This window comes from Malus sylvestris, chromosome 16 (assembly GCF_916048215.2).
Source record: "Malus sylvestris chromosome 16, drMalSylv7.2, whole genome shotgun sequence".
NCBI lineage: Eukaryota > Viridiplantae > Streptophyta > Magnoliopsida > Rosales > Rosaceae > Malus > Malus sylvestris.
The window spans coordinates 29,482,787-29,501,320 of NC_062275.1; the positions used below are offsets into that span (position 1 = coordinate 29,482,787).

An 18,534-nucleotide genomic window follows, 5' to 3' on the forward strand; every position below is an offset into this window, starting at 1 on the left:
CCAAAGAGCATATCAAACTTCCACCCATGTTTGTAAATTTCTTTAACAGTCATGCAATTAAAAATTAGATCCTCATCATTGTGTTGGAAGGTATCCTAAGACGCAAACAAACAACAAAAATGACTCTTTTTGGTATTTTCCTCAAAAAATTTTATTTTTTTTTAATCTTTTTCAAAATTTTCGAATTTTAACTTTAAAACACAATCAGACACTTAAAAACATTGCATAACAACATTAGAAGTGATAGGTAATGTAATTCAAAGATAAGTCATGAAAAGCAATATGTTTACCCCCCCCCCCCCGGCCCCCACTTAAACCAAACATTGTCCTCAATGTTTCAAAATAAAACTTAAACAAGAAAGCAACAAAAGAGGACTAGCAAACAAGACAAGCATGGCAAAGTAAAAACAATAAAGAGAAGGGTTAGAGAATGCAAATATGGTTGTAGGAGCCGGGGAGTCCAATGTCTATTTATTCGAACACATGGGTTACCTCCCAAGAAGTGTTTGCTTTAACGTCTTCTAGCCAGACGATACCTCCATTTAAGCTTCACTAGGGCCAAAGGCATGGAGGGGTACATCCTCCATGACATGTTCCTAAAAACTTCCATGCATTGGATCTATGAACGGAAGGGAATAGTGATCCTTCCTGATTGTGGGGTTGAGCTTTCTAAAGTCAATGTAAATTCTCCCACCAGCTTGGATTCGATTGGGCACTTGAACCAAAGAAGGTAACAACCTATTAGTTGACATGGGAATTGGAATAGGTGGCTCACCGATGTACTGCGATGAAGACTCAAAAGTAGCACCGCTGTCAACAATTTCATAAGTGCTCTCAGCCAGATTGGATATTTTAAGGGCAATGGCATGTCCCTTGTGATCCACTTCAATTCCCTCTTCGATGGTGGTTCGAAATACATCCTTCTTGATAGGTGTTGAACGTTCCTGCCCTATATTTGTATTCACATCAATGGCACAATAAGAACAAACATCATTAGAATTCTTAACAGATTCAGATACATTAAATTTAATCACATCGCCATCAAACTCCATAGTTAACACTCCCTTGGCCACATCAATCTTGGTTTGGGCTGTTTTCATGAACGGTCATCCAAGTAAGATTGGAAATGGTGAAGAGTGGGCTGAATCTTCCATCTCAAGCACATAAAAATCTACCGAAAAAATCAAATGGTCTACTTGCACCAAAACATCTTCCAAAACTCATTTCAGATATGCACTAGATCGATCAGCCAATTGAATAATGACACTATCATTTTTAAGCTCTCCTAGATTCATAAATGTATAAACAGAATATGGCATGACATTAATGGAAGCACCTAAATCTAGCATAGCATGTTCAAACCTTGTATTACCGATAGCACAAGTGAAACTACTTGGATCTTTGCATTTAAGTGGCAGCTTTCTTTTGCAAAACTGCAGAGACATTTTCACTTACATGTACCACCTCCTTCTCGGGAATCCATTTTGTTGTTGTACAAAGCTTCTTCAAAAACTCAGCATACTTCGGAACTTGCTTTATTGCATCAAGAAGCAGGATATTAACTTGTACCTTTCTGAAGGTTTCTAAGATGTCTTTTTCACTCTCTTCTTTCTTTGATTGCATAAACTTGCGAGGGAAAGGCACATTTGGTGGAATAGGGTTAGAATGAGTCGAATTTGAAACAACCTTACCTGAGTTTGGTGGTGTAGGAGCTCTGGGAAGCTGTGGCCAAGGAAGAAAATATCGGTAATATCGGAAATATCGGTAGTTCGAAAACACGGAAATATCGATGGAAATATCGGGATAATATCAATATCGATAAAAATTACATGGAAACCACGGAAATTGTAAGAAAAACTTGGAAATTTTTATTGAAACTTTGCATAATGTTTATTTAGTCAATTATCTATTAGTTTATCACAAAAAATTGGAAGGAAATGCATTACATGATGGATTTAACTGATTTAAGTTGATTATACAGCGAGCTGACAAAGACTGTGAGTGAAGAAAATATGTAGTAATTAATGAAAAAAAAATAAACACACCATAATCATTTATATATAATGATTTACTACAATTTTTGAGTAAAACTCATATTTTAGTTTTTAAATCTACCCTAATTCTGACATACTGCCGCACCCATCATTTCTCTACTACCTTTCTTCCTTCTTCACGTGGGATGTACATTTCTTTCCTTTCCACACACACACACACACGCACAGACACACCCCACTCCCTCATTTTCTATTATTTCTTTCCTTTCCACACACATATTTTCTATTATTTCTTTCCTTTCCACACACATTCACACGCACAGACACACCCCACTCCCTCATTTTCTATTATTTCTTTCCTTTCCACACACATACACACGCACAGACACACCACACTCCCTTATTTTCTATTATTTATTTCTTTCCTTTCCTTTCCTCCACACACAGACACACCCCACTCCCTCATCTCTCGATCCATCTCTCAGATCCTCCTCGTCTGCGTCTCCCTCTGCTCCTCCCTCGCCTTCCTCCTCGTCGAGCCCGTCACCATGTCCCGCGACCTCTACCTCTCCTCCGTCGTCCCCATCTGCGTGATCCTCCTCGTCCGCATCTCCCTCTGCTCCTCCCTCACCTTGCATCTCCCTCTACTCCTCCCTCGCCTTCCTCCTCGTCGAGCCCGTCAATATGTCCTGCGACCTCTACCTCTCCTCCGTCGTCCCCATCGGCACGATCCTCCTCGTCCGCGTCTCCCTCTGCTCCTCCCTTGCCTTCCTCCTCGTCGAGCCGTCGCCATCTACTCCATCGACGTCGCCTTCAAGCAATGTCGCGATAATATCGCTAATATCGCGATATTATCGATATTATTTCGATATTTTGACGAAAACCTATTGGATATGTGTAGAAATATCGGACTTCCAAAAAAATGATAATATCGGCGAAATATCGCCGATATTATCGATTTTTTATACCATGGCTGCGGCAAGGGTTATTCTTCCCTTGTCGTGGCCTTGTCCACTTCTTATTCTTCAAGCAGTAGCTTTTCATACTCTTTTTGGCTTTGTTTGGACATTTTGGGATTGGTTCCAATCTCCTTGCCACTTCTTAACATGATAGCCTTAACGGTTTAAAAGCCTCCCTTTGGATTGACAATGGTTGAACTAGGCAGTTTGCCTTGTTCTTTGAATTGTCCCATGAATTCTGCCATCTGACCTATTTGATTCTTCAATTCGCCCACCTCCTTGGCTTGATTTTGTAAGCCCTGCGTCAAAGAATTTAGTACTTGAAGAATTTTATCATTATCCATTAACGAACCTGAATTTGGTTGGGAAGATTGTGGTGGTGCAACTAGCCTTGAATAGAACTCCTCAAGTTGCTGCCAATATCCTTCTTGTTGAACTTGTTGAGGTTCCCTCCACATAAATTTTGAATGATCTCTCCCACCTGGGTTGTAAGTTCATTCCTTGATTGATTATGGCCTTGATAACCCCAAGCATTGACACTATCCCAACCTCCATTCTCAATTAATTAAGGATGTTGATTAGTTTGATATCCTTGCCTAGAGGACACACCAAATGTAGCCACACTTTGCATTGCAGTCCTTTCGATATACTACAACAAAAGAGAAGTAAGATTCGCCATTTGAGCTTGAAGATTTGCAATTGCCATGTCTTACTTCTCTAGTACTTGAAATCAAACAAATAAACCTAAATCAAACATCAAAAGAAAAATAAACAAAAAACAGAGGGATTAGCAATTTTACTAATCCCCGGCAATGGCACCAAAATTTGATGTGGTAAAAACTAACACACGAATTAAACCCTATTAAGACAGTTGTAGTATGAGCAAGTAGGGATTGTTCTAGGCCGAGGATTAGGAGGGATGCTAATCAACACTACTTAGACTTAAAAACTGAAAACTAAACTAAACAGACACTAAATATAAGGGGGGAGGTTTTTGGACAAATTCTAACTTAAAATAAGTAAATTGAAGACACAAATTAAGTTTGGTACGAAAATTGGGTGCAAGGCTAGGTAGAGGATTCTTCTCCACACATGAAACATATGCATACAAATCGATTTTCAGTTATTCTTCCTATAAACCATGAATGACAATACCCCAAATTAATCGTGAACTACACTAATTAACTCTCAGATTTTCATAATTTCATTGAATTGGACTCAGCGACGCAATCAAATTATTCTTATCAAGTTCTCTATATGAACAACATGATAGAGATACATATCAAAGATCATTAAGTTCTGTGAAAATCATAAGCATTGACAAGGCATTCATAACTATGAACTGCATGATACTCCTGCCAGGAATTTACTTAACACAATTATGACTAGTGACTTTTACTACTTGTAAATATAAGTTCATAACGATTAGGTGAAATTCCCTTATATTCTAGCATCAAATCTCTACATGCAAACTAAGTGTGCATCCTTAATCAACACTCAAGAACAAGTTCTTAATAAAACAGATAATTAAATTACAGTCACGGTTTATGAAACAATAACTAGATGTAATCAATTCATATGAAACATATGATCATGGCTTCGAATTCACCTCTAGCTAAAAGGAAACTTAGTTACGCATGTTCTTCATAACTAAATAAAAACAATCTAAACTAAACATTGAAATCAAATAAGGATAGAAAGAACTCTGAGACACTCTAGCAATGGTAGATTCGGCTCCTCCTCTCAAAGCAAGCACGGCTCAAAATCTCCTTCTCTCTTCCAGAAACCTGCGGCACTGTCACCAATTTTCTCTCTAAACTCCCTAAAAGCTGCGGCAATAACTTGCATTTATAAGGCTAGGGGCACAACCTACTTTTTGTTGGAAAAGGATTGAGTTGTTTGCAGTGTTTTAGGACTCCTTAAATCAGATTAGAAGTGGTTGAATGTGATAAGGAACCCCTCTTGCAACTAAAAATAAGGTAAGGTAGGATTAGAATATGATAAGATAAGATAAGATAAGGTTGAGATAAAACAGGACTGGATAAGATAAGGTAAGTTTGGATAAGGATAGGATACGAGTAGATAAGGTTTTTTAAGGATAAGGTTTCCCTTTAATTTCTGATTCCTTGTCTCCCAATCCTCACTCTTAATTCCTCCAGATTGTAGCACATTTCTAGCATTATTTAAACACCAAAAACGTCCATCCAAAGTGCTCCCCACACATGCTATCCAATCCAAGTCCAAAACTGCTCCAAATTGCTCCATTTAGCCATCTATTGTCATCTTTGCCAATTGGACCTACAAACACACGAAAATAGCTTAAATCACTATAATAAATAGAAATTACATATGTGAGTGCTAGTCTACATATTTATATCAATCTTCTCACATGTACTTAGTATAGGGAGTGTGATTAGAAAATCTGTGTGGAAATAGAGAGTATATTTGGTGAGGAATTGAGTGAAATCTCTAAGGCATGTTACTGCTTTCAAATGTTGTTTTAATTGATTAAATGTGGGCTAGTGAGTGTTACTATGGTTAAGTATAAGCTCAAGAGTAAGGATGGCTAAAATCTATGTGAGTAGTGATTTTTAATATGTCGTGTTTCATTGGAAATCCGTGAGGCTATTGTTGGAACGTTTAGGTTTTGTTTTGTTTTCTTTGTTTTGATCAAGGACTAGCAAAAGCTATGTGTGGGGGAATTTGATAGAAGCATATTTATGCAACTTTGTTATCTAATTTCTTTGCATTTAGTTAGTTAATTCCCATTTATTATCGTAAGTTAAGTTATTTTCGTATTATTGTAGCTCCAATTGGTAAAGATGACAATAAACTGCTAAATGGAGCAATTTGGAGCAGTTTTGGACTTGGATTGGATAGCGTGCGTGTGGAGCAGTGGGGCTGGATGTTTTTGGTGTTTTACATGTGCTAAATATGTGCTAAAATATGGAGGAATCAAATTTGGAAGCTTGGAAGACAAGGAAAGACATAATCTTATCTTACCTTATCCAAACTTATCTTATCTTATCCAGTTTACCTTATCTTATCTTACCTTATCCAAACATTATCCTACTTTATCCAACATTATTTCATATTATCTCCAGCTACAAAAGGAGCCCTTATCCTATCCTAAATACTTCCCATTTGATTCTAGGAGTCATAATCCATTCAAACACCCTAATCCTTTTTCTCCTTGGTTTTTGCCTAACCCTACCCTATATATATTTATGTATGTATTTCTACCGCAGCAATTGGGGAAGAAAACTTGGTGCTACAACCTCAAGAGCTAAAGGAGAAGGATTGTGTTGCATCTTGTCATTCAACCATTGGAGATTTCAGAGTTCTTTCTATCCTTATTTAGTTTCAATGTTTATTTTAGATTTCTTTTCAATTATGATGAACATGTGTAACTAAGTTTCTTTTTAGCTAGAGGTGAATTCAAAGCCATGATCATATGTTTATATAAATTGATTACATCCAGTTATTGTTTCATAAAACATGAATGCGATTTACTTATCTGTTTTATAGAGAACTTATTCTTATATGTTTATTAAGGATGCATACTTAGTTTGCATGCAGGGATTTGATGCTAGAATATAAGAGAATTTCACCTAATCGTTATGAACTTATATTTCTAAATAGTAAAAGTCTCTAGTCATGATTTAGTTAAGTAAATCCATGGTAGGAGTATCATGCTTTTCATAGTTACAAATCCCTTGTTAATGCTTATGATTTTCACAGAACTTAATGACCTTTGATATGTGTCTCTATCATGCTTTTTATAGTTAGGGAACTTGAGAAGGATAATTTGGTTACATCGCTAAGTCCAATTCAAAGAACTTAGGAAAGTCTGAGAATTAATTAGTGCATTCACAATTAATTTGGGGCATTGTCATTCATGGTTTATAGAAAGAATAACTGGAAATCGATTTATGTGCATATGTTTCATGTGTGGAGAAGAATCTTCTAGCTAGCTTTTCACACACATTCCCTTTACAACTCAATTTGATTGCTGCTATTTACTTTTGTTTCTCAAAATTCGTCAAAAAAATCCCCCTCAGTTCTTATTTTGTGTTAATCTAGCTTAGTTTTTAGTTATTAAGTTTAATTTGTGTTGATTAGCATCCATCCTAATCCCCAACCTAGAACAATCCCTACTCACTCATACTACAATCGTATAAATTATAGGGTTTAATTTGTGTGTTAGTTTCTACCACATCATCTTCTCTTCTCTTGTAATCACGTTAGAGTTCTCATGTTTTCAATGGGACAAACCAAAACTATATGGAACAAGGACAGACCACCGAGAAGAGGGACCAAGCATTTCTATATATGCCTTGCAACTGCTTCCTCCCATTAAGTGAGCAGTTGCAATCAGTTATCAAAGGAACTCTAACTGCAACATTTAAATTCAAATTTGTTGCTTATATTTCCCTCCAAATGGTTGTTATCTGGTTACAACCCTAATTAAGTCTTACTTTATATATAGCTCATATTACTTGTGTTATTGCATGGCTTGGTGTTTGATCTTACTCACAAATTAAACCTTACATGCTTCACATAACCACCTAAAGAAAACTAACAAATGCTCCTATGGGTGAAATTTGCTGAAATTGTGCTTCCTGATCGTTATTGTACCACGATTGGTAGCTCGTACTAATTAAGAATTCGTAGGGGTTGAACGAATTGCGTAACTACGACGTCGATAGGCCACATGTGATGGCATCATCTCTGCTATTTCCCTAGGATAATTTTTATTTTGCTGATTTTTTATGGGTACAATCCTTAATAATGTAGTAATGTAGGCCTCATTTTTCTTAAAATGCTGATATAGAATAAAAACCAAAAATAAAAATAAAAATAAAAATGCTGATATATACTTATAAGAGATGCACTACAATATATTGTTTCCAGAACAAGACGACATTCACAAGAGGAATAAAAGACTTGGGATTCCAGTTCAACAGTCCCACTAAGCACTACTGTCGAACTTCCATGACCTTAAAATATTATTCCAAAACGTTCGCTGGAAAAATTATTCCAATCGTATTGTAACTGTGCTCGGAATATATGTGTTCCTTTCATGGCCTACAAGGTTCTCAAACATTACGGACAGGAAAAAACAGAAAATAAGATTATTTTCCATTGTTTGGTTAAATATATAGTAAACATTTCATGCCCTTGAAAATAGTACTACACTTTGATTTAAATTAAAGCATGCAATTTGTATGGCATGTTCATTAAGTCTATTTTCCCTTGAGAAATGTCTTGCAGAACTTCTCCCAGCACTTCCTATCTGGTTCAGCTAATTGCAGTGCAGACCTTGCGTTTTCTGCAAAACCTTTCTCTATGCAGTCGCTGTTGAAAAGGCGATCGATGAGATTTGAAAGAATGTCCTTACTGTATTCAGGATGACCTTGAATGCCCAGAACGTGGCCTCCAATGGTGAACATCTCCACACCTGTTTTGTCCGAGTACCCGATCACCTCTGCACCCAAAGGAACTTCCCAAACCTCATCTTGATGGCACTCAATAATGGAAAGGGCAGGCGGAACGTCATCCAAGTCATTAACGAAGCTGAATGGAGCCAATTCCTTCACTAGCTTCACTTTCCTCAACCCAATATCCCACCCAGTATAAGCTTTCCCAACCTTTCCTCCTAGTGCTCTGCACAACACCTATACAAGGAAAAGCAACTAATCTCAAATTTGGGTGCGTAATGTGACATTAAATTAAAGTATATGGCGCAAATTAATAAACGTGAGTACGTAGTACTATTTTCTTACCACACATTTGATATGTTATATATATATAGACACACACACACACACACACACACACACACACACACACACAACACACACACACACACACACACACACACACACACACACACACACATAACCTAGGTACGTATGTACATATATATGTCTGTACCTGATGACCAAAGCAAATTCCGAGGACTTTCTTCTCCATGGCATCCAAACTTTGCAAGAGAAAGCATAGTTTGATGATCCAGTAGTCATTGCCATAAGCATCATAAGGGCTGCCACTGATGATGAAGCCATCATAGCTTTGAAGGTCATCCATGTCAGGAAACTCTCCATCTACAACCCTGTACAAGTCCCACCTCTCTCCTTCTTCCCCAAACGCTGCAACAAAAACATTGAAATACCCACCGTACACTTTCTTCACATACTCTGAGTCCCTTGCTGCTAGCAGAAGTGCATATGATCCAGATCTACTCTCCTTCTCAACCTTCATCTTTGACTGTGAGCAAACAAGCAAACAAGGCAGCCAAGAATTATATATATATATATATATATATCTCAACTTGAAATTCTGGTAATATATATCTCAACTTGAAATTCTGGTAAGTAGCCAGCTAAATATATATGTGTGCCTAATGTATGGAGCTTCCTGTTTGAAATAAGCAAAGCAATTGCTCCTATATATAGGATCAGGAGTTGCTTTTGTTTTTCCTTATTTTAATTTTTTCAGAATCTTTGCATGAGGATCAAGTGACATGATATCATGATATATCTCTAAATTTAATTACCAAAGGAACTAAAAGCGACCAAAATAAACACCCACAAAATAAAAAACAAAATTAGCAAAAAAATCCCGGAATATCAATACCAATTATTGGAAGACAAGTAGAATGTTGCAAGAAAATTGAGTGCACATGGGAAGTCACTCAAGTTTAATTCTTTCTATATTGATCATGTTCCTAAACAAAAATAATAATTAAAATAAAAAACGTTGAAAATATAGTATACTCTTGTGAGTTAAATATGAGGTGATTTTATTCCACGAAGAACATTCAGACCACACTTTTGCGAAACAGTAAATACATTTAATATATTTCCAAAATTTTCAGTGGAAGTAATATTCATACACTTTTTGTAGCTTCTCACCCATATTTTTGTATATTGGTCATCAAATTAGACCTGGCATTCATGTCGTGTTTTCTGTGTTTGTGTCGTTTTCATGTCATACCCGATATCTTAACGGGTCGTGTTGTGTAATACCCGTTAAAATAAACGGGTAAAATGACCCGACCCGAAATCGACCCGATAATATTAACAAGTAATATGACCCGACCCGTTACCCGTTAAGGAAAATATATTTTAAACCAATAAATAATCAAATGAAAAACATAAAACTAAATAAGTATATACAGATCATATTGTCACATCCAAAACATAAAAACGCATTTTTCTTTTAAGTATATTTCACTTATGTTACATCCCGGGCTCGCTCTACCACCGTAGCACGATATTGTCCGCTTTGAGCTTACCATTCCCACACGGTTTTGTTTTTGGGAACTCACGAGCAACTTCCCAGTGGATCACCCATCCTGGGAGTGCTCTGGCCTCCTTCTCGCTTAACTTCAGAGTTCTACGGAACCCAATGCAAGTGAGCTCCCAAAAGGCCTCGTGCTAGGTAGGGATGGGTATATACATTTAAGGATCACTCCCCTGGATGATGTGGAGTGATCCTTAAATGTATATTCCCATCCCTACCTAGCACAAGGCCATTTGGGAGCTCACTGGCTTCGGGTTCCGTAAGAACTCCGAAGTTAAGCGAGAAGGAGGCCAGAGCACTCCCAGGATGGTTGACCCACTGGGAAGTTGCTCGTGAGTTCCCAAAAAGGCCTCGTGCTAGGTAGGGATGAGAATATACATTTAAGGATCACTCCCCTTGGCGATTTGGGATGTCACAACTTACCTAAAGTCTTTAATAGTTTTTTAATTAATGTAGAAGTGTAAAAAAATATAGAAAAAATATATAAACGCTCGTAATGATAAGCTTTACAACTTTCATGAAGAGCTTAACTTCGAAATTCGCCACTATAATCATATAAATCATAGATCAAAATTTAACCGTTGATTGTTGTTTATATTTACGCTTCATTGTTCTCATCAAATTTTGTTTTTTTAGATTTTGTTTTATGAAAACTTGATCTATTAGAGGATGCAAGAAGATGAACGGTTTGGATCGTTGATATTATATTCAGAGTTTTACGGTTAGTGAAAATATTGCTTGATGTTTATAAAGTTTCTACAAACTATATGATATCGACTCATATTTCAGTTAACCGTAAATATCAAAACATGATATCAAAGATCTGAACCCTTCATCTTCTTATATCCGCTAGATGATCATGTTTTCAAAAAAGAAAATTTTAAAAATGAAATTCAGTAAGAAGAATAAAGCGTAAATGGCAATCGGTGATTAAATATAAATTTAAGGTTTATGAATTATAGTGTTGGATTTCGAAGCTGACCCCTTCATGAAAGTTGTAAAGTTTGTCACTATGAGTGATTGTTATATTATTTTTTTACATTTTTTACACTTCTACAATAATTATTATTAATTTTATTAATTTTTCTCTCAAATAAAAAATATTATTCGTGAAGGTTTGGAGGATTTTAAAAATCTAAACGATAATATAAGTGTAACCATTATCTACTCGTGGAGGAATAATGATGAATCGTGAGTGTTTATATATTCTTTCACATTTTTCATACTTGTATGTATGTCTTTTTAGTTCTTACCGATACAAATATTATATTAGTTTATTTTAATTTTGGACAACAACATGTTAAGTAAAATTTATCCTAGTAATGATAATAAGGAACTCTCATAATAAAAATAAATAATTACTAAAACTTTTTTTTAAAACTTATATAGAATAATAATACAAAACTATATATTTAATATAGAATATATTGTATATATTAATATGGCTATTGTATTTTACAATAAATCTTTTAGTAATTAAACTTTAAAATTATCAAAATAATTTTTTTCTTAACGGGTTGAAACGGGTTACCCACGTGTTACCCGCGTGTATACCCGTTAATAACGGGTTCTTAACGGAACACCCTATAATGACCCGATAAGTTATCGTGTTGACCCGAAACCCGTTATTTTCGTGTCATTTTCGTGTCGTGTCAGAAACTGCCGGGTCTACATTAAATAATCAAACGGAAATAACAGACATAATTAAACAGAAGTGTTAAAAAGATAGTGTAAATCGTTTTCTTTTTTCAACTTAAATTTGACAACTTGTACTTTACAAAGATAGTGTAAACCGTTTTCCTTTGTATATTTATCCTTCGACTTCACAGCTAAGTTCAATTCTCCAGCTCCGTCTAATATTGCACTTAATTGAAAGAAAAAGTTTGTACTGATATTATTTTGATGGTAATTCATGTAAGTGATGTTTTAAAACATTTTTGGGCTTCAAATATAATACAATTATGTTATTTACACGCACAAAATTAAGCACAAATCAGAGCTGTCAGCAAGGTAGTAAGTCTACTGGGATTATCCATCCCAATTCCCATGGTCATGGAAATTACAGTCACCATGTATTTTTCTTGAACTTTCTTTAGTCACTAAATATAAAATTCATTTCATTTCTTTTGGTATGGGCGTGCGTAATTAATTACTAGTAAGTAGTGACCACCTTTTGAGATTTAAAAGGATAGACCTTAATTGAGGGCTTCTAACTTTTGTTTAGAACACTTACCTCAACACCTCTGACCACCTTTTGAGATTTAAACTGTTCCCCCTCCCTCCCGACGGTTACCATCTTAAATTTGTCTTCTCTCCCAAAACTCTCCATCTCCTGCCAGCCCTCAAACATCCTTCCCATCGAAAAGTTACTTACCGTTCGAAATTTTGTTGCCGTTCGAAACCCAGTTGGAGTTGTGTTGTGCTTGTTTCCGGCCTTAGTACACTTCCACACAGAATTTTAGAAATTCAGGTGAGTTTGGTTCAAGGGTGAGCAGTTGATTCCACAGCAAGTACATGGTGCTTGCTTGATTCAAGTTGGGTTTAGAGTTGTTCCTTCCCCAATAGTCGACGACATACTCCATTTTCCAAAGTAAATTTAAAATTGGTGAGTTTAAAAATATGGAACCCTAGAAATAAATTTTGTTATTTGTGTAAATTTGATTAATTTGATTAATTATGCAAGTTGGTTGATGAAATTAGTTGAAATTGGTGGATATGTGTGGAATTTTGGGAAATTTCGGTGGGATGTGGGTTTATGAAATGTTGTTGACAGGTTGTGTATAAGGGATAGGTTGTTCAGTTTTGTTTTGTTGAAGTTATATTGTTGAGTTGGCAATGATTTATGTTGATGAAATCTTTGTTAATGTTTTGAATTAAGTTGATATTAGTTAACTCATGAAGGTTTGTTCATTGTAGATGTACTATTATGAAAACTTGTTGATAGGTTGTGTTAATGTTATACATTGTTGAATTTGGTTGTTATCAGGGTATATATTGTTCAATTTGGTTGTGTTGAATAGTTGTAATGTTATGTGTACAGGAGATGCAACTAAGGGGGTTCAACTACCAACAAAAGAGGAAGAATCATATCGGGGAAGTGTTAATCATTCTCAAGCAAGTCATGTGCTAAAAGTCATGCATCAAAAGTTTAATGAGGCACATCTTGCTGGTTTTAAGGCATCATACTTTGGACATTTAGAAAGTGTCAATAGACTAGTCTTTATTGAAGAATTGGTGCCTGAATTGTCGCTCCGTAGAGTGCTAATCAAGGGCTGAAAGATTTAGAGGAGCTCATGTATTTAATAGGTTGCAAAGTGACCCAATTCACGAAGAGGGACTTTTGCCTTATTACAGGGCTTCCTTGTGACGAAACCTGTGATAAAGAAGTTGAACCTTCCAATATTAGGCTTTCGACTAAGTATTTTACTAAGAAATTTAGTTTTGTTGGAGATAGTAGCAATGGTAAGGGTAGGAAGGGCAAAGGTAAAGTGAAGACCGTCCCAAGAAAGGTAGCAAAAAGGTTTCAGTGACTTGTACCGAGCTTGAAAGAGCTTTTAAAGAATGCAAAAATGGGGATGATACGTTGAAGATAAGGTTGTTATACTTCGCTTAGGGTGTCTTAAAAGGGGCGAAGAGTAATGTGGTTGTGAACCTAGACTAATTCGAGCTCGTAGACAACATGGATAAGTTCAATAGTTATTCATGAGGTGCGATATCTTTTAAACAACTACAAGGTAACCTTTCTTTTGCTGCTTTAAGGAGAGGGGGAGTAAGAGTGGATGATGATGCAGAAGGAGATGAGAATAAGGAAGAGGAAGAAGGTAGAGATCTGAATGGTGTTACAAAAGGTTTAGTTATGCTTTTAAGGTACTACTTTTTGCTTTGATTGAGTAGTAACAATGGTTAACTTATTATGATTGAGTACTAATTCAGTGAACGTGCATGTGTGGGCATACAAAAAAATTCCCCAACTGGAGAAGCCATTTTGCTAATGCAAGATGACTGATCTGGTAGTTATCCCAAGAATGCTCTGATGGTCAACAACGAAGAAGCAACTGATCCATTAGCAGCTGCAAATGTACTAATTGAGAGCCAAAGGGGTATGACTTTATTTGAAAATTTATGAACTTTACGAATGAACGTGAACATCTGTGATGTTAATGAATGTTTGTGAAAATTGTATGTGTGAGAAATGTAATTCTGATGAGTTGCATGAAATGGCAGATGGTGAGGATTTGGGAGATTGTGCCGACGAAATTAGAGAGGAATGCAGGCTATTGGATATGGGGGTGATAATGCTAGTGTAGTGATGCCTGGCACCTTCACTTCCGATACAAATGATGTTGGCGAGTTGAAAGTACAAATAAAGGAGTTGAAGGTGGCTTTGGCGTGTTTGGCTCATGAGAAAGATATTTTAGAAAGGGAGGTATTTAAGAAGGTGGAAGAGTTGACCGCAAAGGTCAAGGAATTGAGGAGAGCATTTAAGGAAAAACATATGGAGGAAAAGAATGAGGAAGAAAAAGATGTGGAAAAACAAGAGGAAGAAGATGGAGAAGAAGAAGAAAAAGATGATAGAAGAGAAGAAGAATGAGGTAAAGAAGAAGAAGAAGATGATGATGAAAAGGGAAAAGAAGAAAGGGGTAAAGAATAGGGTGGTGTACAACGTGTTGTCCAAGAAGAAGAAGAAGAAGAAGAAAAAGAAGAGGGTGGTCAAAATAGGGTTGATGATGGCAAAGAAAGGGGAAACCGAATGATCAAGATGGAAAGAGGTTATGAGAGGTGTGGACAAAGAGGGTTTAAACAAGCTTCTAAGGATTGTTGAATGATATAGTCCTATAGCTATATGTGAGAATATGCTTGGATCATTGGAGAACATGTACTAGATGAGTACAAAAAAGTCCAAAGTTCCGATGATGAGGTTGTTATTGACACACTTGAGGTGAGCATATGGGAACAAAGAGGATGTGCCGGTACACAAGGGGGATGTGAAAGATTGTGGGAACCAAATGGGGGGGCAAAGAATAAGACGAAAGTTGTTCACCATACGATGTTCATCTTTGATGTCACAAAGTGCGAAAAACTCCAAGATGGTGAGCCGAATGAGAATGTTATGAAAAGGGAAGCGATATTTAAAGCAATGGATAGAAACTATGTGGTTGAGGCAATCAAGTACTTCTATCAATTTAAGAAGGTGGAGGAGAATCAGAACAAGTAAGCGATAATTGACTTTTGGATTTTATGCAATGGAAACTATATTGATTAAACAACTAGAAAGATGAGCCTTAATGTTTTTTTGTTACATTGTTAGTCCGGTAGTTCGGCTGCCCTGTTGGAGACACTGATTTTTTAAGGTGGCTCATTGACAAGGAAGGGTGGTTGTTAACCAATGTAAGTGACTAAACCCTATTTGGTTTGGAGTTATATAAATATGTTCGGATTGCATTGGTGTCAAAGTTTAATTAAATTGTATGTTGCAGCACATCATTTGTAGCTGTATCTCTTACGAAAGCATGTTAACAAGACTCAGAAGGTAGGGAAAGTGTAGACCACCAACACAACCGACTGGTTTTTGGTAAAGTATCTAACCAAATTTCTGCTAATATTGCAAAGTTTAGAAATTTTGATATTGAGTGTGTTTTTGAATGTTTGAAGTGTTGTACATGTTTTTTTTTTATATTTATTCTACACTTGTGGACATTCCTATTGTGAGCGCTGCCATAATGCGATGATAGCTCAAAGAGCAACTAGAGGCCGCAAAGGCAATGCGTCCTAAAGAATTCTTACTAGTGCTATTGAACACTGTAAAGGGGCAAGGGGAGTCATTTTGTATATCATAGTTGGTCGACGAGGAAAGGGTCTATATGCCCCTCAACCTTGATCACCATTGGGTTCCCCGTTGAGATGAATATGATAGGTGGGAGAATAATTTTCTACAATTCAATGACATCTAAAAATCACACACATCAAGCGACTGTGAAATTGGCTCTCATCACTTATGTGTTGCCTAATGTCCTGTGAAGCCTGTCCAGGAAGGAGAAGAATGGACCTTGGCCCATCATGGTAAATCGATGGTCCCCACAACAAGACAACAGGTGAGTTGAAATTTTATTTAATTGTTAGTGAGTTTAGTTAAATGATTGAATTGTCTGAGAATTGGTTCCGAGACTTGTTGAATTGTTGTATGGCACAGGGGGATTGCAGTATTTTCACTTTACAAGTGATAGAGTTCTTGTCCATTTGCCTTCCTTTGGAAGAAATTACGCCTAGCAACGTCCATGAATTCCAACTCAGGATGGCAATTGACATGTTGCATGAGCTTCACAATGCATAGTGAGTGGTGGATGATTGATAATTTTAGTTTAGCAACTGTTTAGTGTAGAATGACCCCTGAAGAACAATGGTAGTCCATAAACAAGTATTATACTGTCAATACATTGTGTTGAAGAAATTTGTCATCTGTTGAGGTAGTTTCTAGTTTGTCAGGATGAATTTAATTTGTTGGCCAACTAGTTCATTGTGGATGTTTTTAACTTACTTCTCCATATTTTTACTTGTTTTGGATGAATTTAATGAGTTTGGGGATTCTGTCATCATCTCATTCTAGATTGTTACTTGTTTTGGATGACTTAAGTGGCATCCCTCACAATTTTCTATATTGAATGAATGTTTGTGACAATATCTGAAACCATCCTTATGTTTAATTAATGTGTGTGACAATTTATGAAACTAAAATTTATGTGTTATGAAGCTTTTTGATTGTTTATGAAACTAAACCCTTATGTGTTATGACCGTTTGCGAGCTTTTATGAAACCAACCCCTATATTTTATGAAAGTTTGTGATTGTTTATGAAGCTAGAACTTTGGTGTTATGAGGGTTTATGAACGTTTTTAAAACAACCGCTAGTGTGGAATGAATGATTTTGTTATGAAACTAACCTTAGGTTTATCATATTACATTTCCAATTGTTGTTAGAAAGGCAAATATATAAGTAACGATTGGAAGTTCGAGTACTATGAAACATCCATTCACAAATAATACAAGGACAAGATATATATATCAGAAAAGACAATATATTAAGTAATGATTGCAAGTTGGACTACAAACAATTACATTCTTGATAATGAAAGAAAAATTTGACAAAATTAATTGTAAAGTGAACAACCATCAAAATATTGCTGCAAATAATACAAACATAAAGTAAACCATCTTAAGCTTCAAACTTAACCATCTAAAACATTAATTAGAACATGATAACCTTAACTAAACAATATAAACCTTCACACTTAACCAAATGAATGCCTTCATCACTTGTTTTCACCCATGCCCTGACTACCTACAATTTCACCTAACACATCGCTTCTTTTTCTTTTCTGGGATGAGCCACAACCAAATAGTTGTTGTCCTATCGTCGTCCTCCGAACCCACTCTTGACTCATCCTCTGCATCTTCTTCCTTACTACTTGCTGGTTAAGGCAAGCAAATGATTCAATCATCCTCAGTGTCTGCCAAAGTCAGGAAATCATCCTTAACACCCTCTGGTAGCACGTTTGGCTCATCCCTGAATATCTTATTGACCATGAGCCAACTTACATCTAGCTCTTGCATATCCATCCACATTTCTATATTTTTTATCCACCAAAATATAAATAAACCTCAAACAGCTTTTCGTAACTGAGCAAAGTTAGCAACTCCTCATCCTCGTTCACCACTTACACCTGCTTCAGAGGCAGACAAACATCCGCTTCGATTAACACTCTAATGGTTATTACATTAAGGGAACTAATAGACGCATCATCAAGCCTTACAAGACGAATGATGTGTTAAATGATGTTTTTCTTGATTTCCACCTCCCTAAACTGCATTGGTATCCGAGGGATTTTAACCCACACTCTCGAGAAAGTTACAGGGTTTGATTCCCCAAAGTCTTCCATCCACCTTTCTAAGTGAAAGATATGTCCCCTGACATAACAATAACATTTGTCCAATATGTAATTCAGTTCATCTTTGTCGGTGAAACTCTAACGTAAACCAATTGTTGCTGAAATGATCCATAAAGAATAAGCTTTTAACACCTTCATTCCAACATAGAGCGAGTTCCCTATGGATGACCTCGGCATTCTTGGTTCTCCTAAATAGTTTCCTCGTCAACACCCTCCTCTTCATATGATGTTGGTGTCAACCCTTGTGACACCTTTTTCCATTGTGAACTTACAACTGTCTCTTTAGACGACAATTGCACGCTCCCTGCGGTTAGGAAGTGGGAATGGGTTT

General features: G+C 36.3%; 1 protein-coding gene across 3 annotated transcripts; it reads right to left on the reverse strand.

The window, feature by feature from the left end:
* Positions 1-8,074: 8,074 nt before the first annotated feature.
* Positions 8,075-9,364, reverse strand: LOC126607360 (gamma-glutamyl peptidase 5-like). 3 transcript variants are annotated; one of them, XM_050274916.1, is made up of 3 exons: positions 9,316-9,320; positions 8,891-9,223; positions 8,075-8,631 (listed from the first exon to the last, which is right to left on the reverse strand). In XM_050274916.1, the coding sequence occupies exons 2-3, from the start codon at positions 9,215-9,217 to the stop codon at positions 8,200-8,202; spliced, it is 759 nt and encodes a 252-aa protein (XP_050130873.1). In that variant the 5' UTR covers positions 9,218-9,223; positions 9,316-9,320; the 3' UTR covers positions 8,075-8,199. The 3 variants fall into 3 exon arrangements, with proteins under 3 accessions (XP_050130873.1, XP_050130872.1, XP_050130871.1); XM_050274915.1 differs by lacking the exon at positions 9,316-9,320 and adding an exon at positions 9,288-9,292; XM_050274914.1 differs by having other exon boundaries at positions 8,891-9,364.
* Between the last annotated feature and the right edge of the window lie 9,170 nt (positions 9,365-18,534).